This window comes from Carcharhinus amblyrhynchos, chromosome 16, assembly GCF_965287045.1.
Source record: "Carcharhinus amblyrhynchos chromosome 16, sCarAmb.v2.hapA, whole genome shotgun sequence".
Lineage (NCBI taxonomy): Eukaryota > Metazoa > Chordata > Chondrichthyes > Carcharhiniformes > Carcharhinidae > Carcharhinus > Carcharhinus amblyrhynchos.
This window is the reverse complement of record NC_137339.1, coordinates 26851412-26877072: the sequence shown is the minus strand read 5'-3', so window position 1 is coordinate 26877072 and position 25661 is coordinate 26851412. Positions and strand designations below refer to the sequence as shown.

The 25661-nt window shown below is 42.4% G+C and overlaps 1 protein-coding gene across 1 annotated transcript in view; it reads left to right on the top strand.

The window, feature by feature from the left end:
* The window catches only part of LOC145353652 (sterile alpha motif domain-containing protein 10-like), a 95971-nt gene extending 80014 nt beyond the window's left edge, over window positions 1-15957 (top strand). The window contains exon 5 of the mRNA XM_080204419.1: window positions 14207-15957. Within this exon, the coding sequence (XP_080060545.1) occupies window positions 14207-14229 (23 nt within the window). The 3' untranslated portion in view covers window positions 14230-15957. The remainder of the gene's footprint in view (window positions 1-14206) is intronic.
* The last annotated feature ends 9704 nt before the right edge of the window (window positions 15958-25661 follow it).

Sequence of the window (25661 nt, the reverse complement as noted above, 5' to 3'; positions counted from 1 at the left end):
CCTTTTGCTCACATTGTGAATTCACCTTCCTTGGCCATTAAGCCCTTAATGGGACTCAAACCTGGAACACATGGTTCAGAGACAATACCCACTGCACCACAAGATTTCCATTTCCCGCTGTATGCATATGGCTAACTACTCAGCTAATTATGTGTTGTTCTGCATGAGGGACCTCCTCACCACTGCTATTTAAAGGGATAGATATCTATATTGCATCTGACTTAATTCTGCTATGGCAAAGTTCAGATAAGTACTGTGGTTTGTGTTACTGACAAGGGAGGGATGTGGGATAATTTCCCTTTTTCCCCACCTCTTAACTGACTGCAACATGGTGTGTTTCTGAGAAGGAGTGTACCAGCACCTTGAGTGCTGTAACTTTAAAGAACCAGCACAAAGCAGGCTTTCTGGCAAGATTAAAGTAGAAGAAAGGATAAATATTTATTACTCATACTACCTGAAAATGTGCACAACAAACACCCGCTTCCACACACACGCACACACACACACACACAAAAAGATGCTTTCTAAAGAAGTCAATACTATTGTTTTTTTCAAGGTGATCATTGGAAGTATTGCAGGCTTGAAAATTCCGTTTCACTTCACTGAATAAAAATGTTGGAGGTTTCTGGTGATGAATTCAAGTAATAGCAGGTTTCTGCCTTTCCAGTTAAAAACTGTGGGTAAGTCACAGTAGTCAAAACTACAATCCACAGGTACAAGAAAGCTCCATTTCTCTGCCTAAGGTGACTTTTTCAAGGCAGGGTCCTTTCTTTTTTCTGGGTGGCATCTCTCTTCTGTGGCTCTTGTCCCGGACTGACTTGTCCTGGCCTGTGCTTGGAATAATCAAGTATCTGGGATCTCAAGCCAGTTTTGATCATGTGAACATGGGATCAATACTGCCATCATCTACACAAATGATTTGATGTCATAAGCCATCATGCACAATGGGTAATGAACAGTGGCCATTTGCACTTGTTTGTGAGAAAATGATGCCTTCAACCCCTCTTTGTTAGATTTCATGTTTTCAGACCAAGTCTGGGGGAACCATTAAATCTGAGTTTTTTAAATATTTAGGCAATTGTAAGTGTAAATTCCACAAATGATCTTGTAACCTGATGCCTCCTCAAGCAAGGTCCTCCATGAGGACATTTACATTTTAATGACTTTCCAGGGCATGTTCAAACATAAGTTAATCCTTGTCTGTATAGAGACCACAAGAAGTCTCATGACGCTCTGGAGTCCATTTTGTTGAGAGAAAATAGAAGTCCATCTTCCCAATAAACTTTATGATAATATGATGCAACAATGACATTTGATTTTGTTTTGGTGAGTTGGTGCATTCATTCATGGAGGACAGAGGATTTAGTCAGCTGTACACAATAAGTCTGTAAAAGTTATGAGGACTGTAGTTGCAGTGCCTCTGGCCCTGCAACAGAACTAACTGGTGGAGTGGACACTACAGAAAGATGAGAAAGAAACTGAAAAAAAGCTTACATTTATATCATGACATCCACAACCATAAGACATGCAAAAGTGCTTTACGGCCAATGAAATACTGGTGTAGGAAGTGTGACAGCAAGTTCCCACAAACAGCAGCGTGTTAATGACAAAGTAAAATGTTTTGGTGATGATGATTGAGGGATCAATATTACCCAAGAAAGTCATCTTTGAAAGAATGCTGTGGGATTTTTTAATGTCCACCTGAGAGGACAGATGAGTCCTTGTTTAACATCTCAAAGAAGGGCAGCGCAGCATTCCCATAAAGGTCACAGTTGCATTAAAATTCTACATGATTCTAGTGAAAATCACCCAGTATGCTTCTGAGTCATGTTTGAGGCCTTATATGTAAAGAGAGGAGATTTCATTATGCCCTCTCCATCCAGGGACTGGCAACGGGCAAGTGGATTTGTCAGGATTGTGGGATTCTCAATGGTACAGGGAACCATTAACTACACGCGTATGGTTCTGCAGGCTGCCTATGTCACTGAGAAGAGATACAGGAACTGCAAGGGCAACCATCCTATCAACGTGCAATTGGTGTGCAACCACCATATTGGTCGCTTCCCACGATCCTGGCAGCAGCCACGATGTCTACGTCTAAAGACAGTCTGCTGCTAACATCATCTTCAGGCCTCCAAGAAGACCCAGAGGAAGGCTGCTTGGAGACCTATGTTACTTCCTGTGCACCTGATTGATGACCCCCTCCAACATCCATCCTTATGAGGACAATGAGTGAATAATGAAAGCCGTACAGTCAGCAAAAGTATTGTGGAGCAGACCATTGAGCTGCTAAAACAATGATACCACTGTGGCAAGTGGGTGTCCTCCGCAACCTTGTCATCATGAGGTTGCAGCCATTGCCTCTCAACATTTAGGCATTAGCTCTGGAAGAGAGGGAGAGACAGGGAGTATCGCGAACTGCAATCTAAAATAGGTGCAGATACATTTTTAGCCCACAATTATTGTTGGCGCTGTTTAGGTGCAAACTATTCAATATGTTTTTAGTATAATCAGTGTATGTTTAATTAATAATCAAAAATACTAATGGTATATTAAATTTTATTACTAAAGAGGTTGCATACAAAGAGACAATTTGCTACAGCAAGGCAAAGCATTGATTAGACCTCCTCTAAAGTCCTGCATACAGCTCCAGGCATCTCCTCTTAGAAATTTAAATTAGGAGTACAGTATGGATTCACTAGAGTGTCAACAAGGCTTCAGGGGTTAGATTATGAGGAGAGACTACAAATGTAGTTTGTATTTCCTGGAACCTTGTAGACGACATGAATGAGATATTTAGGATGATGAAAAGAATTGATAGGGCAGATAGAGAGATATATTTTCCACAGGTGAGGGAATCTAGGACAAGGTGTCAGAACCTTGTCAAGTAATAAAGAAAGGGAATGGAATGTTAGCATTTATAGCTAAAGGAATAGAATATAAAGGTAAGGAAGTATTGTTGCAACTATACAAGGCATTGGTGAGACTGTCCCTGGAGTATTGTGCACTATTTTGGTCGCCTTACTTCAGGAAAGATGTAGTGGCATTGGAGGCAGTTCAGAAGGGGTTCACTAGGTTGATTCCAGAGATGAAGGGTTTGTCATTTGAAGAGAGATTGAACAGTATAGGCCTATACTATCTGGAACTTAGAAGAATGAGGAGAGATAAAATTGAGGTAAAGAAGATGATAAAAGGTATGGATAAAATAGACACGGAGCAGATGCTTCTTCTTGTGTGGCATTCTAGGATGAGAGGTCATTGTCTTAGGATAAGGGGTAGCAAATTTAAAACAGAGTTAAGGAGAAACTACTTCTCCCAAAGGTTGCGAATCTGTGGAATTCGCTACCCCAAAGTGCGGTGGATGTTGGGACAGTGAGTAAGTTTAAGGAGTTAGACAGATTGTTAATTGGTAATGGGTTGAAGGGTTATGGGGAGAAGGCAGGAAAATGGGGATGAGGAGCATATCAGCCTTGATCGACTGGTGCAGCAGACTGGATGGGCCAAATGGCCTAATTCTGCTCCTATTTCTTATGAACTTATGAACCTTAAAATCAGTGCCAGGCCAATCAGAAGGGCTGTTTGGAAACATTTCTTAACTTCAGGAAGCGTAGTGTATAGCATGCTCCTGTCGACATCAACAGGGATGAAGTGAAAATGGTCAAGAGCTTCAAGTTTTTAGATGTTCAGATCACCAATAACTTATCCTGGTCCCTCCGCATGGACCTATAGTTAAGAAAACCCACTAAAGCCTCTACTTTCTCAAGAGATCAAGGAAATTTGGCATGTCTGCTAGTACTCTCACCAATTTTTACAGATGCACAATAAAAAGCAACCTTTCTGGTTGTGTTAGAGCTTGGTACGGTTACTGCTCTGTCCAAGACTGCAAGAAATTCGAAAAGGTTGTGAACAAAACCCAGACCATCACGCAAACCAGCCTCCCATGTGAGGTCACGTACCAACTGACTCAAGAACAGTTTCTTTCCTGCTGCCATCAGACTTTTGAATCTTCCTACCTTATATTAAGTTGATCTTTCTCTACACCCTAGCTATGACTGTAACACTACATTCTGCACCCTCTTGTTTCCTTCTCTATGTAAGGCATGCTTTGTTTGTATAGCACACAAGCAACAATGCTTTTCACTGTAGTGTAATCAAAGAATTGGAGAAATGTGGAACTTGTTCCCACAAAAAGGAGTGAAAGTCAGGTCAGTTAATTATTTTGAATCTGAGATCAATAAATTTTTGCTAGACAATGACTTAAGAACATAAGAAATAGGAGCAGGAGTGGGCCATCTAGCCTTTCAAGCCTGCCCCGCCATTCAACAAGATCATGGCTGATCTGAAGTGGATCAGTTCCACTTTCCCGCTTTCTCCCCATAACCCTTAATTCCCTTGTCTATCAGAAATCTATCTACCTGTGACTTAAATATATTCAGCGAGGTAGCCTCCACCACTTCAATGGGCAGACAATTCCAGAGATTCACCACCCTTTGAGTGAAGAAATTCCTCCTCAACTCCTATCTAAACTGCACCCCCCCCCCTTATTTTGAGGCTGTGTCCTCGAGTTCTGCTATCCTTTCTAAGCGGGAAGAATCTCTCTACCTCTACCCTATCTATCCCCTCCATTATCTTATATGTCTCTATGAGATCCCCCCTCAGCCTTCTAAACTCCAACGAGTACAGACCCAGTCTATTCAATCTCTCCTCATAGGCTAACCCCCTCATCTCCAGTATCAGCCTCGTGAACCTTCTCTGCACTCCCTCCAAGGCCAATATATCCTTCCGCAAATGAGGCGACCAGAACTGCACACAGTACTCCAGCTGCGGCCTCACCAGTACCCTGTACAGTTGCAGCGAGACCTCCCCACTTTTATATTCTATATAAACATTCCATTCGCCTTCTTGATCACCTGCTGCACCTGCAGACTGGGTTTTTGCGATTCGTGCACAAGGACCCCCAGGTCCCTCTGCACCGTAGCATGCTGCAGCTTTTCGCCTTTTAAATAATAATCCCTCCTACTATTATTTCTACCAAAGTGGATGCCAAAGTGGATTTGAAAGCATTTGGAGACCAGGAAAGTGGATGGATCTCATTGAATGGTGGAACAGGTTTGAGGCACCAAATGGTCCACTCCTCTGCCCTTGTACTATATCTAAATAAAATTCTGAAGTACTTAAAGGCCGGAATTTTACTGACATGCCAGCCCTGATTCCGGGGACGGGATTGGCCTGGAGAACGGCATTCTCTTTGGCCTCAGGCAGGATCATGCGAAACTTGGGCAGACGTATCGGTAAAATTCTACCCAAAGTATAAAGATAATAAAAGTGGCTCCATCGTACCTTAAATATCTCATTATAGCCAGAAAGATTGTAATCTCATCATTTTAGAATAATGAATATTGGAATGTCTGATATTTTAGCTAATAAAACTAGTGTTAATTACTAAACTTCTAAATGTTTACACATTTTCTATTCATCAGTATTTTCTGCATTTTCTTTTGCCAGATATGAGAACTAGCTAAAAATTAAGAGCAGATAACATGGCTAGATTTTATATATTAATCAGGCAGTTTGCGAGTAATGGTACTCCACAGTATGGTGCAGTGAACATCAAAGTTCAAGCATTGCACCTTCTAAGTTGACTTACCCTGATTTATTCCATAAATTACCAGGAAGACTGAAAGCTCTCTGAACGCTATTGTTACATGCTTTGCTTTTACATAATATCCTTGGGATTTAAAACTTCATAGCACCATGTGACAAGTTAGACAGTTTGAAATAAGTACTGTCTTTGCTTTTTTTTAGATTTTTAGTTATCAGTAACACGGTTGCAGAATTTTGAATCAAGTAAAGGCTCCCCCAAGGTATTCCTCAGGGTATGTTTGAAGATGTTTGTTTTATAATGACAGAAGTGCGCACCATGTAATGCGCAGCTTTTAAGGTGTGCTTAATGTGGCAATCTCTTCAAGGTCACAAAGTCTAATTGTTGTAAATAAACACATCCTGGAGTCAAATGGCGATTAATTACTGCTGCTGAAGAAAGTTTGTGGGTGGCAGCTGCTTGTAAATCTTAGGTTCCAGGTCAAAAGAAAACAGCCAGAAATGGCTACATCAGAACTGGAGCAGGAATAAGCCTCAAGATTGCTCAGTCATTCATGGCTGTTCTGTATCTCAACTCCATTTACCTGTCACTGCTCCATCTCCCTTGATACCATTTGATTAAAAAAATCTGCCAATCCGAGTCTTGGAATGTTAAATTGGCCCAACATCCATAGCCTTTTGGGGGAGGAGTTTTCTTCATTATTCATGTGGAAAGAATATCACTGCATATTACATTTAGAGGCACTTTATTTTATATGATAAAAATTTAACTTACATCAATAATCTACACTTGTTCCCCATACTAATTTAATAAATGGTAATTGGGCTAATTTTCCCCAGTTTAAGCAAAGGGCATCAAAACCCATTGTAGTTTCGACTGCCCTGATTTCAACTAACAACACAGGAGGGACCAGACCCGAGAACTTCCTTGTATTATTTCATGGGAGTGGGTTTTTATCCCCTCTGCCTTCATGGCCACAATTTTACCATCTTTATTCTAAGTGCTGGCCAGACTTGAAGCTGGGAGTGTTACAGATCCATTTTCTGGATGTGTTTTCAGCAACCCCACCACCGCCCCCCCCCAGCCCCCCGCAGTACCACCTCCCCCTCCTCCGCTCCCCCCCCCCCCCCACCCCCCATATGCACTCTGCCTGAAAAAAAAAATTAGCAAATTTGTTGCTCACTGCAAAAGCCTGTGGGTGGAGCTTAACATGCCAAAAACCCTGCAGAGGGAGGTAGTTTGCATGTGCAGGCCTCTGATGCTGCACATGCGCATTAGCAGTAGCAGGGGTCTGACAGAAAAGAGAGAGCTGTCAGGTCCCTGCTAGTGCAGGCTGTCTGAAGCAGTTCACTGCACTGCAATCGCAGGGGCCCGAGATATAGCTCTTGCCAACCCCTCCCGCTGCCCAGACCGATTGTAGACCCTCCGTCTCCCCACCGATTGCTGCAGAGAGGCAATGGGCCCCCTCCCCCCATTAGCCCTGCCCCAATAGCCCCTTCCCCCAGAGGCCCTGACCCCACTGGCCCCAGCCCCACTGTCCTGGCCCCCACTGGCCCAGGGTGGCACTGCCAGTCTGTCACTGCCCAAGGGGCAACCCTCTTGCTCACAGCCTCCCCGAGGGGCCTCAATGGCCTCCGGTTCCACCACTGAGGCTAAGTCAACTGCTCCCTGTTCCTGGGGAGCCCGTCTATTCCTTGCCGGTGTGAATCTTTCCCAGTGGAGTCATAAAGGGAGCAGGCTCGAAGATCGAGCACCAGGCTCGCTCAGCAGATGTAAAACAGCATTATAATACACTTCCATATATTAACCTACCTTCCACCCATTTCCAGTGAGAGGCTGACAACACCGGAAATGCAGTTCTCGTAAAATGGCGCCAGTCATGAAAACTGGCATCAACTGCGATAAACGGTTTATGCCTGACTTTACCACCGCGTCACGCCTGAAAACGAGTGCAATGCAATGGTAAAATCACCCCTCCCCATGTTTCAGAAAGATTTTACATAGTCTACAAGTGACTCGAGTTCAGCGGTATAGTTTTGTTAAAACAATTCAATTGCACCATCCACAAGATACCCTAAAAAGTATTTGGTATTCAGGACACAGATATTCTCTGTCCAGCTGTGTTGAAGCCTCTCAGTTATCTGACACAGTTAGGTCATGATTTAGTTTTAGCGAAACTAGAATCATAGAAATCTACAGTGCAGAAGGAAGCCATCTGGTCCATTAAATCTGCACTGACCACAATCCCACTCAGACCTTATTGCCATAACTCCATGCATTTGCCCAGCCGTCCAGCTGACACTAAGGGGAAATTTACTGTAGAGTCATAGAGGTTTACAGCATGGAAACAGGCCCTTCGGCCCAACTTGTCCATGCCACCCTTTTTTTAAAACCCGTAAACTAATCCCAATTGCCTGCAGTTGGCCCTTATCCATCTATACCCATCTTACCCATATAACTAACTAAATGCTTTTTAAAAGATAAAATTGTACCCGCCTCTACCACTACCTCTGGCAGCTTGTTCTAGACACTCATCACCCTTTGTGTGAAAAAATTGCCCCCCTGGAAACTTTTGTATCTCTCCCCCTCATCTTAAACCTATGCCCTCTAGTTTTAGACTTCCCTACCTTTGAGAAAAGATATTGACTATCTATCTGATGTGTGTCCCTCATTATTTTATAAACCTCTATAAGATCATCCCTCAGCCTCCTATGCTCCAGAGAGAAAAGCCCCAGTTTATTCAGCCTCTCCTTATAACTCAATCCATCAAGTCCCGATAGCATCCTCGTAAATCTTTTCTGCACTCTTTCTAGTTTAATAATATTCTTTATATAATAGGGTGACCAGAATTGCACAGTACACCAACTGTGGCCTTACCAATGTTTTGTACAACTTCAACAAAACATTCCAACTCCTTATTCAATGTTCTGACCAATGAAACCAAGCATGCTGAATGCCTTCTTCACCATTCTGTCCAACAATGGCTCTATTTTCAAGGAGCTATGAACATGTACCCCTAGATCTCTTTGTTCTGTAACTCTCCCCAAAGCCCTACTATTAACTGAGTAAGTCCTGCCCTGGTTCAATCTACCAAATCTATGGCCAGTCCACCTGACCTGCACATCTTTGGACTGTGGGAGGAAACCGGAGCACCCAGGCAGACACGGGGAAAATGCAAACTCCACACAGACAGTGACCCAAGCTGGGAATCGAACCAAGTCCCTGACGCTGTGAGGCAGTGTTGCTAATCACTATGCCACGCTGCCTATCTTCAGTCACTTGTAGGCTAAAGTTGGGATTTTCCTCCCCCTCCAGGGTGTTTTGTGGCAGTGGGAGGTGGCATGCCCCTCGCTGGCAAAACGGGATCTTATAGTCCCGTCTTGTCAATAAGTTTCCCATTGAATGTACCCCTCACTGCTGGGAAGCCATGACAGTGGTGCGTCATTGATGGCACCATAAGATCGTATCAGTATAAAAGGCAGCAAGATTTCAGCATCAGTAAAGCATCTCTGAAACAACATTGAAACTGCACTTTCATGAAAGAAAAATTGCCAGAGACACAAAAATCTTGAATTGATAGAGCAGGTCCTTTGCCCACTGCCTACTGGGCTGCAGTTCTGTGACTTTTGCACAAGTACCATCACATGCTTTATTATGTTCAAGAGTGTTTGTGCCCATTTTGTCTCTTAAATTCAAAGAAAGCACAAATTTAATGAAAGGATTGTTTGTTACCCTTTGGCACCTTCTCCAAATTTTGGAAATGTTTAATATTTCCCAGGTAATTTTGGAAACCCAAGTTTAGTTTAGATGCGCCTCAATATGTTTCATTTCTGAAACAAATGATCAAGCACCAGGACATATCAACCAATCTTGGCATGCCTGGCTGCCAGTGATCAAAGACAATTGCCTCAGCTGACTCAAAGTTGGCATGCAGCCAGTTGTGGCACATGTAGCCATCTGCAGCACAGACACCTGCAGCTAAGTTGGAACATACAGTTGCAATGGGCGTTAGTTAGTAAGGTCGCCCACTGCCTTCAACTATATGCCTGTGGTTCACTCACAGCCAGTGCAGTTATATATATAAATATTATATTGAAACATTGTTCAGAACTTTCATATTCTTTCGTACTGGAGTATGTCACCATACTGCTGTATTTCCCCAAATAGAAGAGGTAACTAAAATGTAACAGGTTGATGGACAACAGTCTGCTACATGCAATATTGGTTCCTCTACCTACTTGGTGCCATTTGTTAGCTGCACCTTGACAGATTTTATAAAGCATGCCATCCTACATTCCTATATGGTTGCTACTTTCTACAGATAATGCACATCATTTTGAGTCTGGTTGCTACCTCCTGCCAGGCATGTCACATTAGCACCTTGAAAGGAGGACAGGTTCAGTGCCAAGTAGGACAAATCCTCCTTACATTGATTTGAATTGATTTATTATTGTCACATGTACAGGTATACAGTGAAAAGTATTGTTTCTTGCACACTATACAGACAACACATACCATCTATATGGACGAGGAAAGAAGAGAGTGCAGAATGGAATGTTACAATCATAGCTAGGGTGTAGAGAAAGATCAACTTAATGCGAGGTTGATCCATTCAAAAGTCTAATGGCAGCAGGGAAGAAGCTGTTTTTGAGTTAGTTGGTACATGACCTCAGACTTTGTATCTTTTTCCCAATGGAAGAAGGTGGAAGAGAGAATGTCTGGGGTGCGTGGGGTCCTTGATTATGCTGGCTGCTTTTCTGAGGCAGCGGGAAGTACAGATAGTGTGAATGGATGGGAGGCTGGTTTGAGTGATGGTCTAGACTTTGTTCACAACCTCTAGCCTCATATGCAACAGGATTTCCACTTTGCAGCAGGGGATTGTAAGCTGTATCATTACACCATTTGTCCATATCCAATTTCTCCCTTAATATTGGGGTTTCTATCTCTCCCTTGCTGTAAAAACGCTTGCATCACAGAATTGTTATGATGCAGAAGGGGACAAATTGCTCCATCATGTCTACACTGGCTCCCTAAATGAGCATCATTGCTTAGTGCCATTCCCCTGCCTTTTCTCTGTACTCCTGCACATTTGTTTATTCAAGTAATCGTCTAATGCCCACCTGAATGCCTCTCTCTGCCTGTCCTGCCACCTTCAATGATTTATGCGCATATACACCCAGGTTTCCCTGCTCCTGTAGAATGAAGTGTATCTGAGTTTCTAACAGTCTGCCAAATTCAGAATTGCTGCTGGTTAGTCTCACTGTTCTTGAAAAGAAATAGTTTTTTGGAATTCCAAGTTTCTCCATTATATTGTAATGACTTCAGAGATGACTCATTGTGGCTTCAAGTTACAAAAGCTTTATTACCAACAATATGTATATATATATATACAATCAAGGGTCTGACAGAACTGTACTACACCTCTACTCTCTTTTCCTCCCTGGCTCCAACTGAGGTTCCTCCCCAACCTCTGACCTAGGCCCTTGCAGCTTGCCTTCACATGCTACTTCCCCATAGGGTCTGGCCTGATCATGTGGCCCTCAGGAATTGCCCCTCCCTTAAAGGGGTCATGCTACCACATTTATGATAAAAAATTTAAAATATATTTTAAAGGTTTGTATATTTATATTTGCATATTATACATATTTTACTCTATACCTTAAATCAACGTGTATGTCCTAAACATTTATTTTGCTGTTAATCAGTCGTGCAAAATTCAGTATATTTTGCCTCCTGCTTTGCTGTCAGTCAGGATACTAGCATCTGACTGCCTGCAAAGTCTGCATGATGATATCACTGTTGCTGAGATGCCCAGCGATCCCATTGTCTTGAAAACAATAACACTGAAAACACTGTCTTGAAAACTGATATTGAGAAAGAGCAAATCTGTGTATAGAGATCGCTAGATCGTTGCCCGTTGCTTTTTTGAAGGTTAATGGCTAGCTTCATTGTTGAATGCAAAATATGGGCCACAGACCCCTGCAGTGTATTTTGAATTGACAGACAAATTGTATTTGGCTGACTGTCAAACTGATGGCTTTGCAGCTGGTAAAGTTGTACTTGATTATAGTGAAGCAGGGTTTGTATGTGTTATCAACATGCATGCCGTTGTGAGTTTTAAAACCAATCGCCTTCAATGATTTGGGTATAAAAAAATCTATAGATTTGATATAACACCACAGAATTAATAAATGAAAAGTAGTAAACAGCACAAGTAATGCATGCTGACTTTGCCACTTCCTCTGATCCAGACTTCCTTAAAGTGGAATCTTGTTAATTTAACGCAAATCTAATACTTTATCTCACCCACAGGTCCTGTCTTCTACTTTTGTGTGTCTGAATTTCTGGGCTGATTCTTAGAGAGGGTGGGGTGTGGACTGTTTGGGGGTGTGGGCTGGATTGAGGTTTGAGGGGGAGTTGGGGGTTGCTTGAACTCTTGGAGGGAAAGCCAGCTGGAAGCTGACACACCCAGAAGAAGCCGCCCCATGACCATAACACACTTCTGGGTGGGCAAAAGTGGTTGAGAATAGGACTTCCACCTGTCAGTGGAAGGAAACCCCACCCTCAAGAGCTGCCTGCCAGTCTGATTAGCCAACATCCCCAGCAGTGCCAGAGCTTAACAGTGGGAAAGAAAGAGGATGAACAAAGTGAATGGTTGCCCCTGAAAGATTGGTTCTGGACTGTTCAGGCAGGAGGGATCCTAGAGCCCTGGGAGTGGGGGAAGCGGGGGCAGATGGTACAGAAGGAAAGGGGGGGTGATGACATCTCGGGGGTTGTGCCCTCAATGCACTGAGGTAATGAGGTGACTCATCCCTTCCTTCCTACATTTTTCATAAAGGCTACAAAATAATAGCCCGCCTTCTCCCACCCGCCTACCACCTCAGCTGTAATTTGGCATGGTCCAGTTCATTAGGCTTGCCACCAAGGTAATAGATTTTTAATTATTTATTTACAAACATTCGGCAGGCTGCTGATTTCTGCACCCGCCCCCTTGAGTATTATGGGGGTCAGTTCAGGAATGGGCGGGAAGGTGGTGGGCTAACCAGCTGGCCTACTCTAAGTGCCCCCACTGCCCCGCAAAGAAAAATGTCCCAGTGGGAGAAAGTAAAATCCAGTTGCCTGCCTTTCTGTTTTTCTTCCACACTGGTCCTCCTGCAGTGAAGGGAGCTGAGCAGTAAATTCTCCATCCTCGCTTGCAACGGCAATAGGGCAGGAATGGCTGGAAAATTCCGGCCTATCTCCCAAGCACTATCTCTTGCTGTTGTGCTAGGGTTCTCCCTCTCAAATTTGTTTCTTTGTGTGACTATACCTCTCATTGTAACTGTCTTTAATTTTATCACTGTCGCTTTCTTTCTCTTTGTCTCTCATACATTCACACACACTCTGTGGACTCTCTCTCTTGCCTTATGTTTCTCCCTCCCTGTCTAAAGGCAAAACATGATTCTATCACAGAAGGCTAGAAGCATAGCAATTGGTTGCTGGGAAATTGCACAAGTGATGATTTATTAGCAATAATAAAGTTGGCATAAATCACTTGAATCCATGGATAGAATTATAGAATCCCTACAATGCAGAAGGAGGCCATTCAGCCCCTCAAGGCTGCACCGACAACAATCCCACCCAGGTCCTATCCCTGCAGCTCCCGTATTTATCTTACTTGTCCCCCTGATGCTAAGGGGCAATCCACCTAACCTCGCACATCTTTGGACTGTGGGGGGAAACCAGAGCACCCAGAGGAAACCCACACAGACACGGAGAGAACATGCAAACTTTTCACAGACAGTGACCCAAGGCAGGAATTGAACCTGGGTCCTTCATCAGGTTAGTCTCACCTGATGAAGGAACAACGCTCCAAAAGCTCGTGATACCAAATAAACCTGTTAGACTTCAACCTGGCATTGTGAGACTTCTTACTGTGATTTAAATCATTAGGTTGACCATAGTTTTTATACTATATAAGAGATGCCAACTTTCTTGTCAATGATGCTGCTGTACAATTTATGGTCAGTCACTTTCTGTTCTGAATACTATTATTGACAAAGCTCCTGTCAAATAGCTGAAATCAAAGTAAGAATTTAAATGGCTGCTGCAGTGTTTGGAATTTGTTTCTTACAATTGTTTACACCTTCTGCCATGGTAAACTTGATAGGTTTCAATGTTGCAGTGAAATGTGAGGTGTGTGCTGAGTTAGGTCATTTTGCCTGTGGTGCTACAAACAGTCCCAAACTAGGATGTGCCCGGTTTCCAATCTTGATTGCTTATTCAGTGACCATTCTTAGAAAGTGTGTCTGTGCTGATGCGAACAAGGTCAGGATTTTCCTGATGCTCTCCCACGAATGCTCAATCCTAGTTTGCCCCTAAACAAAAGCCGTTGGGAAATTCCAAGTACTGTTGAAACCATATTCCAGCAGGAGAGAAAAAGATGAATGGGAGCAATAGGTGTTCAGAATGCAGCCAATTATGTGGTTCAGTAGACATACCACAATGGGCAACTGACTTCCTGTTCTGTGAACTTGCACCAACTGAACGAGTACAAGAATTAAGTATGAATGTACAGTTTATTTCTGTCAGTTTCATTCATTCTCTATTCTTTTTTCTTTTCAGCTTCATTTGATAATGGCTCCTAGCTGACACCTCCTTTGGCAGCTTGCTGTGACAGAGAGGACCTTCAGTACCACTGGGATGAATCTGTGGAATGTAGATATGAAACTGTGGAGAAGCAAACAATGAATGAATGTAGTCTTTCTGCAGCAGAGGACCTCCAGTTTAAGCTGAATTGTTAAACCTCATGATAATTTACTTAATCAGCTTTCAGGCTAAAGAAGAAACAACAAAAAAAATTCTTTCATAGTTTTGTAAATTAAGTATGAAAGTTAAATCAAGTGATTTGGATGGTGCTACAATTTGCCATTTTGCTGTCTTTCATTCTACATCTACCTGAAACTAATAGTTCGTTGTAACACTAGAAAATAGCAGGGAATTCATTATTAATATTGCAACACCAGGCTGTGTAAGTACTCTTGACATATAAGGTCTGCTTGAGGCCAGCTCCACGGTTCCTATTAACTTACAACATGATGTGAGTTATCTCAGTATTACCTCCACATCCTCAACTCTTCATTATATAAAACGCTCAACAATGAAAAGAATTCCTGAAATAAAAACACTATCTCACTAATATCATTTTAAAATTAAAAAAACTTACTTGCAACTGCATTTCATCCTGCCAGCAATGGTTCCTGAGAGGGAACCAAATAAGAATGAGTTTGAGCTCAATTGTGCGTAGAAACATAGAAGATAGGAGTAGGAGGAGGCCATTTGGCCTTTTGAGCCTGCTCCTCCATTCATCATGATCATGGCTGATCATCCAACTCAATAGTCTAATTCTGTTTTCTCCCCAGAACCTTTGATCCCATTCACCCCAAGTGCTACATCTAGCCACCTCTTGAATACATTCAATGTTTTGACATCAATTACTTTCTGTAGTAATGAATTCTGCAGGTTCACCATTCTTTGGGTGAAGAAATGTCTCCTCATCTCCATCCTAAATGGTCTACCCAGATCCTCACACTGTGACCCCTGGTTCTGGACTCCCTCACAATCGGGAACATCCTCCATGCATCTACCTTGTCTAGTACTGTTAGAATTTTATGATTCGTCTGAACACCAGCAAAAGCAATCCCAACCTAGTCAATCTCTCCTCATACATCAGTCCCGCCATCCCTGTAATCAGCCTGGTAAACCTTCACTGCACTCCCTCGAGAGCAAAAACATCCTTCCTCAGAAAAGGAGACCAAAACTGCACACAATATTCTAGCTGTGGCCTCACCAAGGTCCTGTATAATTGCAACAACGCATAACAACTATTTCCAATTTGGATATAAAAAATGAAGTTCCAGTCCAGAGGGAAAGTGACCATGGCTTAAAAGGAAATGAAGGTTTTTGTTAAGTATCATCAAAATACTCATAGCATGTCAAACATATTATGAGTGAATAAAATGGTTTTCATTGTTTGGTTACTGAGCTAAATAATGGAGACCGAGAACTCAGATTCTCTCCAAAAGCAAATAGTAATTTATTTGCAATGATTGTGCTATTTACACATTAACATGGCATGTAAATATAGAGGAAGAATGCTCTTTATTTGTGGAAGTTTTTATACTAGTCATTGATATTAACATTCAAATATTCATGGAAGAGATTGTGCATTGGGAGAAAGGTAAAATTCTATTTCAGTGAAAGGCCCCAACCTTAGCACAGTTTTTTTTTATAAATCACATTGCAAATCATTTTGTGAAAGGTCTGATCTTTTTACTGTTGTCTCTGGTTTTACATTATGCTTACGTTACTCATTATGGCAAAAGAAAACTCACAGCAGTGGCCCTGAACAGTTGTACTTTAGGCATGCACTTGTGATGGAGATACTGCCAGTACAGACTTGCATTATTACTCATTGCTGCAAGTTATTTGTAAAAATAAAATACCTTGTATAGTAGCTAAACCTGTAATATAGCTTGTATTGCTCAAGTCTGGTAACTCTTTACAATTACTGTACCAACATCATATTAATTGATGAAGACTGTTAAAAAAAAACTAATCACTGTGTACTCTAGGTGATTGATTGAAGAGGGCAAAGTGCATAAAAACATCAACTTATTCTAAACACATTTAGAGGTTAATTCCCTGATCACTTAAACACAGAGCACAGCCATAGTCATAGGGAGTGCTGTTGGAGATGGAGCTCCAGCATCCCTCCCTATAAGCGCGGCTCCCAGTTGAGATTGTGGAATCAACCTTTATGTACTAAGTGGTCTGAAGGACCTCTACTTTCATGACTCGCATACAATTTGTCTGATTTTCTCCAGTCTCAGTTGGTATAAAATAATCTTTTTACAGCTGCTTGTTTGTACAGAGTTCAAGTGGCATGCTTCTGTTAGCAATAGCAGCATCCCTGTTACGTGCCTGTCTGAGTTGGTTAAGTGATAGTAATTATGCATCTTGATGGTAAACCTTTCATGCTAAATTCCATTATCTGAAATATAATACATTCTGGATTGATCACCTCCTGGTGACCCAGGTATGCATCTAGAAATGAAACCAATGTGATGAAGAACATATTAGCACACTTGTAAAACTACCAGTTTTAACAGATGAAGTAACATCTGTTACTGGGTTGACTGTTGCCCCCAATCCAGATTCAAATTTTAAAACATTGAAAATTATAACTGAGCAAGTTTAAGTTTAATAAAAAAAAGCGGATATAGGATCCTTATTTTAAAACAAACCTGCAAGGGATCTGTGGCTCGATGTACTTCCCTTTTACCTCTAAGGCCAATCTCAAGTTCCACCTATAGTGATGAGATAAAAGCCTTCTCGTCCTGTTAAGAGCTCCAGATAAAATTCATGTGACAATTCCCACCTAATTTCATAATTCCGCTGAGTACACAGCACAATATCACTCGTCATTTAACTCTTGAGGGAGTAAGGCTGAGCTCTCACCATGCAATCTTGCTGAATTGGAGTTCAAGTGGAGGTATGGCTAGAACATCATAGCCCTACTTTCTCTGCTCTGTGCACCTATCCTGAAGACAACCTCATTGAATTTGCATTTAGATTGGAAATTTTGTGTAGAAGTACAATACAAATAATGTACTTGCCTTCAACAGGCAAAGAGAATTTGCTGTCGAAATGCGACTTGGATAGTGGTGTAAAACAGCAAAATTGGATTGTCTGCCAGTTAGTCAGTTCCATTGACGGCAGTGGAATTAAACATCAGGCGCTCCTTATAAAAAGCAACGGATCCAATATCGCCCACTTTGCATTACCTTCCAAAATAAATTTTGATCTGTAAGCATATCAGAACACAGTTCAAGCTATAAATCTCATGGTGAATTTGAAGGGCGGCAAGCTGGCACAAAAGACCACTGCTGCCTCACAGCGCCAGGAACCTGGCTTGGGTCACTGTCTGTGCGGAGTCTGCATGTTCTGTGTGGCTTGCCTCCAGGTGCTTCAGTTTCCTCCCACGGCCCAAAAGATGTGCTGTTTAAGTGCACTGGCCGTGCTAAATTCTCCCTTAGTGTATCCAAACAAGCACCAGAATGTGGCGACTAGGGGATTTTCACAGTAACTCCACTGTTAAAGCCTACTTGTGACACTAGTAAATAAACCTAAACTTACTGAATGTAAATGAACAGTACACAGTCTGTTTACAATGATTGCAAGCTTTGCTAATCTCCTTGAAATATCATAAACCAGAAAGATGGTCCTCCTGAGTTAAGTCTCAACTTGAAACTAATCCTTGAAATACAGTTGTTTATTTCAGATGTACTCCAAGTGATGTAGTTATCTTTCCCCATGGATAGTCTTGTAACCTTGATCACTCCAGACTGACTGCTGCTTTCATGCAAAGAAAAAACTTTGAAAAATAGAACAAGATATTATTAAAAAGGTGGTTACAAGATTCAGAACGAATGTTTACTCACTCAAACAGAGCTGCCAGAAAGACATGCTATTAGTCTTCCCACAAAATGATTGTATTTAAATTGAATGGCTTGATCCATTTTTCTGTTTGAAGTTTAAACATATTTTAGCTAGGTTTCTGTTCAAACATGATGGCCGCCATCAATCCATGAATTTCAGGGCCCTCCTGAGCTGTACTATATTCTTGCCTAAGTTGGAGTGTGTATACCAGTCAGATTAGGATGTGTATTCTCTGTATCCTGAAGAAACAGCTAGCCATAATGAGCTTTAACCATTGGGGTGGCACAGTGGCATAGTGGTTAGACTGCTGCCTCACAGTGCCAGGGACCCACATTCGATTCCCGGCTTGGGTCACTGTCTGTGTGGAGTTTGCACATTCTTGCTGTGTCTGTGTGGGCTTCCTCCAGGTGCTCCGGTTTTCTCCCACAATCCAAAGATGTGTGGGTTAGGTGCGTTGGCCATGCTAAATTCTCTCAAACAGGAGCTGGAGTGTGGTGGCGAGGGAATTTTCACATTGCAGTGTTAATGTGAGGCTACTTGTGACTAATAAATAAAATAAAAACTTAAAAATATATATTCTGTCCCAGTGAATGCTAAGAACAATCGTTCTTTGCTTCAAACTGAATAGATGGAAAAAAAATCATTTTTCTCACACCCAGGCCCACAAAATTCAGATATGAGAGTAGTGAATAATAAGTATGTTTTTTATTCATTCATGGAACATGAATGAATAAAAAACATTTTATTCATTCATGTGTCGCTGGCTAGCCAGCATTTATTGCCCATCCCTAGTTACCCTTGGGAAGGTGGTGGTGAGCTGCCTTCTCGAATCGCTGCAGTCCGTGTTCTGTGGGTTGACCCGCATTGCCATTAAGGAGGGAATTCCAGGATCTTGACCCAGCAACAGCGAAGGAGCGGTGATATATTTCCAAGTCAGGATGGTGAGTGGCTTGCAGGTGGTGGTGCTCCCATTTATTTGCTGCCCTTGTCCTTCTAGATGAAAGTGGTTGTGATTTTGAAAGGTTCTGCTTAAGGATCTTTTGTAAATTGCTGCAGCATTGTAGATAGTACACACCGTTGCTGCTATGTATCGGTGGTAGAGCGATTGAATGTTAGCCAATGTAGTGTCAATCAAGCGGGCTGCTTTGTCCTGGATGATGTCAAGCTTCTTGAGTGTTGTTGGAGCTGCACCCATCCAGGCAAATGGGCAGTATTCCATCACACTCCCAACTTGTGCCTTGTAGATAGGTGGATAGGCTTTGGGGTGTCAAGAGGTGAGTTACTCGCTGCAGTATTCTGAGCTTCTGACCTGCTCTTGTAGCCACTGTATTTATATGATGAGTCAGTTCAGTTTCTGGTCAATGGTAACCCCAAGGATGCTGATAGTGAGGGATTCAGTGATGGTTATGCCATTGAATATAAAGGGCGGTGGTTAGAGTGTCTCTTATTGGTGATGGTCATTGCCTGGAATCTGTCTGGTGCGAATGTTACTTGCCACTTGTCAGCTCAAGCCTGGATAGTGTCCAGATGTATAAGTCTGATGTCCAAGAGCTGGGATCATGAGTGCAAGTGACCTCAAGTGACCCATAGTTCGGACATGTTGATTTAACTGTTACAATTCATCACCTGTTAGAATTCAGTATGTGTAAACTTCAAGCAACCAATTCACAAAACACTCATTGCTGCCAGTCAAGTAGAACGTAAGAGCAGCAATAGATATTATGCATAAGCTTCAAAAATATACAATGATACCAGGACAAAGTATAATGCTAAGAATAATTAGGCATACATTGTTGTAAATACAAAAAGAAATGTAGATGAAATGAAAGAAATAATGAAAGTTTTGTATGCAGACATTGCTTTTGTGACCAAGGTTTGACAGTGGCTTTGAGCTGACATGAATGGGAGTTGTGTGAATTATAAGCACAGAGAAGGGGCAGCAGTCCATGACATATTTATGGTGGGAAAGGGGAAAATGTAAATGGGCTCTTCAAGTCATAGCCAAATATGTCAAGGAATTGGGCTCCGATATCAGATTGGCACAAATGTCACTTGAAGACAGAAATATGCTGTCTGCTCTTTCTGTAAGCTGGTAATACACTTGAATTATGCCCTTGCTCCTGACAGGACTTCCACCCTCTGAGATGAAATTGTGTGGCACATGGCACATCAACACAATTCTAGTATTTTCATTAAAGTATACTGCAAGAACTCGAGACAAATGTTGGTACCTGAAGTTTGCCTTCCACACTACAATATTTCTTTAATGATATTACCTAGTAGATGAATGATTTTATTGTGATGCTGTTCACTTTAGGTTCAGGGAAAGCACATGTACATCAGTAATTAAGGCTGTAAAGGATAGCCATGATTATCAAGAAGTCAACAAAGTCTTCTGTTTCTGTGTTTCTTCAAATAAAGGCAACTGCTAGAGAAATAAGTATTAATGTGCATGCTAATATCTATGCTGCTGCTGGCAAAACTGCTGCATATTGAGCGATTTTTTTTATTTTACATTCTGATGTATCTGTTGCCATTGATGGAAGGAATACATATCTGTGGCTGCATGGGTCCAATCCCATCACACTTTAAATCTTAGAAAACCTTGCTGCATAGTAAGATTTTAGTGCTGTTATGATGGGTGTAAATTATTTAGCCGTTGTCCACAAGGTACCATGTGTATCACTGTGTTATAGAGATCCAAGTGGTAGGTCCACATCGTGCCTAGGGCAAGGCAAGAACAGTCTTTGATAAACTACCTCAGCTGGTACAGGGATTGAACCTGTGCTGTTCCTGTTGCTCTGCATCATATTCCAACTGTCTAGCCAACTGAGCTCACCAAACCCCAGTGAAGTTGCTAGGACAGGGTGACATTGTTTGTGCATGGCTTATTTGATACATTTCTGTACACTGTTTGGCTTGTTCCATTTATCCCTAGTGACCTTGTAACATGGAAGTCGAAAACATTTTGTGCTGAGATAGGAGTTAATGCCAGTCCTTCGCCAATTGACACAAAGGCAGTTGGCGCGGCATGGTGGCACAGTGGTTAGCACTGCTGCCTCACAGCACCAGGGATTAGGTTCAATTCCAGCCTTAAGTGACTGTCTGTGTGGAGTTTGCACGTTCTCCCTGTGTCTGCATGGGTTTCCTCCAGGTGCTCTGTTTTCCTCCCACAGTCCAAAGATGTGCAAGTTTGGTTGATTGGCCATAGTGAATTGCCCTTTAGTGTCGGTGGATTAGGAGGGTAAATATATGGGGTTACAGGGATAGGATCTGGGTGGAAATGTTATTGGTCTAGGCTTCATGGGCTGAATGGCCTCCTTCTGCACTGTAGATTCTATGATTCTGTGAAAGAAGATAGAAACAGAAACATAAAAATGAGATTTGAATAGCAATAGTGACCGGATAAGCTTGTCCCTTTGAACACACCTGGTCGCATTACCAAGAAAATCAATGAAACATCAAGGTGGAATTTTCGCATCCCACCTGCCACGGGAATCATAGTGGACAGACCTCGGGCAGGATTTTCCAGCTTACGAGCGAGTGTGGCCAGAAAGTCCTGCCCCAGTTTTAAACCGTGGACCTTTCCAACCATCGCAAATTCTTTCCTCCTCTCACCCAGCCTTCCTACAATTTGGTCATTTCATTCAAATATCTCATACGTGTATTGCCTCAATGCAAGTCCTCACCTCTCTCCCTCCCATACCTGGCCATCTGTCTTATGTCCTTAAAGTTTCTACTTTTTTGTTGCCATCTTTTACAGCTCTAACAAATTCTCCCTCCCTTCAGTTCTGATGAAGAGCCTAAAGGACTCGCAATGTTAACTCTGTTTTTCTCCTTACAGATGCCGCCAGGTCTGCTGGGGTTTTCCAGCATTATCTCTTGTTTCAGATTCCAACATCTGCAATATTTTACTTATTTTAGGTTTTTTTGTTAATCATTTACGGATGTGGGTGCCACTGGCTAGGCCACCATTTATTGTCCATCCCTAATTGTCATTGAAAAGGGGTTCGTGAGCTGCCTTTTTGAGCCCTAAAAGTTCATGAGGTGTAGATACACCCACAGTGCCACTAGGGAGGGAGTTCCAGGATTTTGGCCCAGCGATAGTGAAGTGACTGATTTGGAGAACTTTCAGATGGTGGTGTTCCTCTCTGTCTGCTGCCCTTGTCCTTCTAGATGGTAGCGGTCATGTGTTTGGGAAGCGTCACCAAAGGAACATTGCTGAGCTCCTGCAGTGCATCTATAGATGGTACACACTGTTCGTATGGAGTGGGGGGAGTAAATGTAGCACAAGTCTTTAGTACTATTACCCGAATGTTATCAGGTCTCATAACCTTTGCAGTATCTAGTACCTTCAGCTGTTTCTTGATATCACACAGGGTGAATCAAATTGGCTGAAGATTGGCATCTGTGACACTGGGGACCTCTGGAAGAGGCCAAGATGGTTCATTCATTCTACACATATGGATGAAGATTGTTGTGAATGCTTCAGGCTTTTTTTTGCACTGATGTGCTGGGTTCCTCCTTTATTGAGGATGTGGATATTTGTGACGCCTCCTCCTCCAGTGAGTTGGTTAATTGCAGAGCAACTGCTGCTATGATCAAAACTCATGGTCGAATTTTTAGGATGGCAGGTCTCAGCCTAACTGTCGACTCCAAGAGACCCACTGCCAATTTACTCACAAATGAGTGTTGATTGGCATAAATCAGGACTTCAGCCCTTCAGTCAGAAGGAAGACCTGTGTTGGAGAGGATGACCAACAGCCGCCCAGTACCTCCAGCAATAACACTGCAGTGGCTGGAAGAGGCACTGCATGGAGTTGCCAGAGCCTAAGTCTCAGGAACTGGAGGCCAAGTGAGTGTCACAAAGTGGGTGATCAGGGTCCTGAGAAAATAGGCCAATGGGGGACAGAAAGTTCCTTAAGGGGAATATGTCCTGAGTCAGAGATTGTCTTCTGATGGAGGTGCGCCTACCTCACCTTCTGCCTGAGATTGACCTTTCTTCATTTCATGGTGTTCCCCCCTTGAGCTGTCATCCGTTCGCCAGCCTAGAATTTGAGGCTGGGCAGAAAGCAGCCCTAAAGTGGCCATTAATTGGGAAAAGGGCAGGTCTGCCTCTGAGGCCTTATCTGCCCTAGCATAAAATCACTGCAAGGTCGGGGCAGGAGGAAATCCGGAGGGAATCCCACGCATGCAATTTCACGCTCCCCCTGCCCATTTCAGATCTGCTGAGGGAGTGGGGCTGAGGGAGAGGCAGGTGGGGAAGACAGAGCAGCATGTTATTCTGATCGGTGCAGATGAGGTTGGAATCACAGGAAATTATGGCCATCTGCAAATGGGATTCTCCAGTCCCGCCGCAGTGAATGGAGATTTGGCTGAGCATCAAATTCTCCGTTCTTGCTGGCAGGACATGTGACATTGGAGAATTCTGGTCTATTATGTTTAATGCCATCATATCATTACCAACATCGTTTACATGTGGCCGCCTAAACAGTAACAAATGATTCAACTGGAAATGGTGGAAATTTGACAGATGCTGGCGATTGTCTGATTCCAACATAACTTTGCTCTGCCCACTTTTCTGCCACCTCTCCCCCCAACCACTTGCTAACTCCTCCCCCAAATTTAGGTGAAACACTGTGAAATCTAGAGTGGAATTCTCCAACCTCGCCCATGTCTGAGATTATCCAGTCCTGCTGCAGTGAACAGAGATTTGGCCGAGCGCCGATTCTCCATTCTCACCGGCAGCGGAAGTGGGGCATGAACAGCCAGAGAATTGCAACTCTGGGTTTAATTTCATGGATATTGTATGGTTAATAGCTTTTTGTGCAGTGAATGAGTAAAGAAAAGATTCATTAATCTAACATAGAGATTCAGTTATGCACTGTTTCTTATCTTAACAGCATTCGAGGAAACTGGTATAAATAGTGCACCACTATGAATAAGCACAATAATGCTGTGGTCTCCAGCTCTTACACATTTGTACATTTTGTACATTTTGAAGGAACTTAGTGGAATTTTTGGTTTGTGCAGAAATTCAACTGGCTAAAAATATTTTATATTGCAATTGGTAAAAGTTCCCATTCTGTGATAGAATACATATGTACAGTACTACATTATTTACTAGCTAAAATATGACTGTGTGTGTGCGCATGTGTGTGTGAGTGTATGTGCGCATGCCCGTGGTGTCTAAGAAGAATGCAGTTCCTGCATACTATTATTATAGATGTAAGGCAAAATATTGTGACACACATGCTGCTTTTACAGTTTGCAGTTATTAAAAAAACTGCAGCCAATATAGATTTTTGCCCCTGTTGGCTGTGTGTAAGGCCCTGTTGGTTGTGGATAATCCAACCATATTTTCCCTATATGATTATATCTTTCCTATACCATAACTGGTGGCATGGTAGTTAACACTACTGTCTCACAGTGCCAGAGATCCAGGTTCAATTCTTGGCTTGGGTCACTGTCTGTGCAGTCTGCATGTTCTCCCCATGTCTGCATGGATTTCCTCCAGGTGCTCCAGTTTCCTCCCACAGTCTGAAGGACAAGCTGGTTAAGTGGAATAGACATGCTAAATTCTCCCCCAGGATACCTGAACAGGCATCGGAATGTGGCGACTAGGGGATTTTCACAGTAATTTTATTGCAGCGTTGATGTAAAACTACTTGCAACAATAAATAAAAAAGGGAGAAAAATAGATGTTAGTGAAAGATAGAAATGTGATCAAACTATTTGGCAGTTTTAGATACTCACCTGAGTAAGTACATCCCTAAAAAATGAAGTAAGGAACATTAACTAAAATGTGTGAGAAGGTCTATTTTTTGCTTGTCATGGGCTTATTGAATGTTATGAACAAGAGGCTTTTACAATATTTTATGGCTGCGTAGTCACATATCACCATAACAATAACAAAGATTAACGATGCAAGCTGGTGGAGGAAGGAGTTAGTGGTAAGAGAGGTTGTATTGGTTGATTTAAATGAATGTTTTATCAAATAATACAGGGTCTTCAGAGCTTTTAATTTTATTTTAATTTGTATTTGTATTCAATGTTGAGCAGCTCCAGTCTGCCCCCTTTTGTGCGTGAAGTACAAGATTCCAGCAGTGGTGAACACATATTTATGAGAAAATACTTTGCATGGTTTAACACAAGCTCTTTGGCTGGGTGAATATACATAGTTATTGGGTGGGTGAAAAGGGGTATTTAAATAAAATAAGCATTGTGGGATTATTTATAGGCTTGGGTGTAACCATAAAACATGGGCAACCACCCTCTTCCCATAATTCCGATGGTTGCCCCACAGCAATTTAACACTGGAAGCAACATTAATTGCTGTAAGGCAAGACTTCTGCCCTGATCTCAAGGGGAAGCTCCACCTTTGAAAGCTACCAGCCATTCAGATGGCTGGCAGCTCTTAGTCCCAGCAGTGCCAGGTGGATGCGGTGGCCAGTGCTGGGACTACAGGAAGAGTAAGAAGTCTCATAACACCAAGTTAAAGTCCAACAGGTTTTTTTGGTAGCACAAGCTTTCGGAGTGTCACTCCTTCTTCAGGTGAGTGAAGAGTTGTGCTCACAAA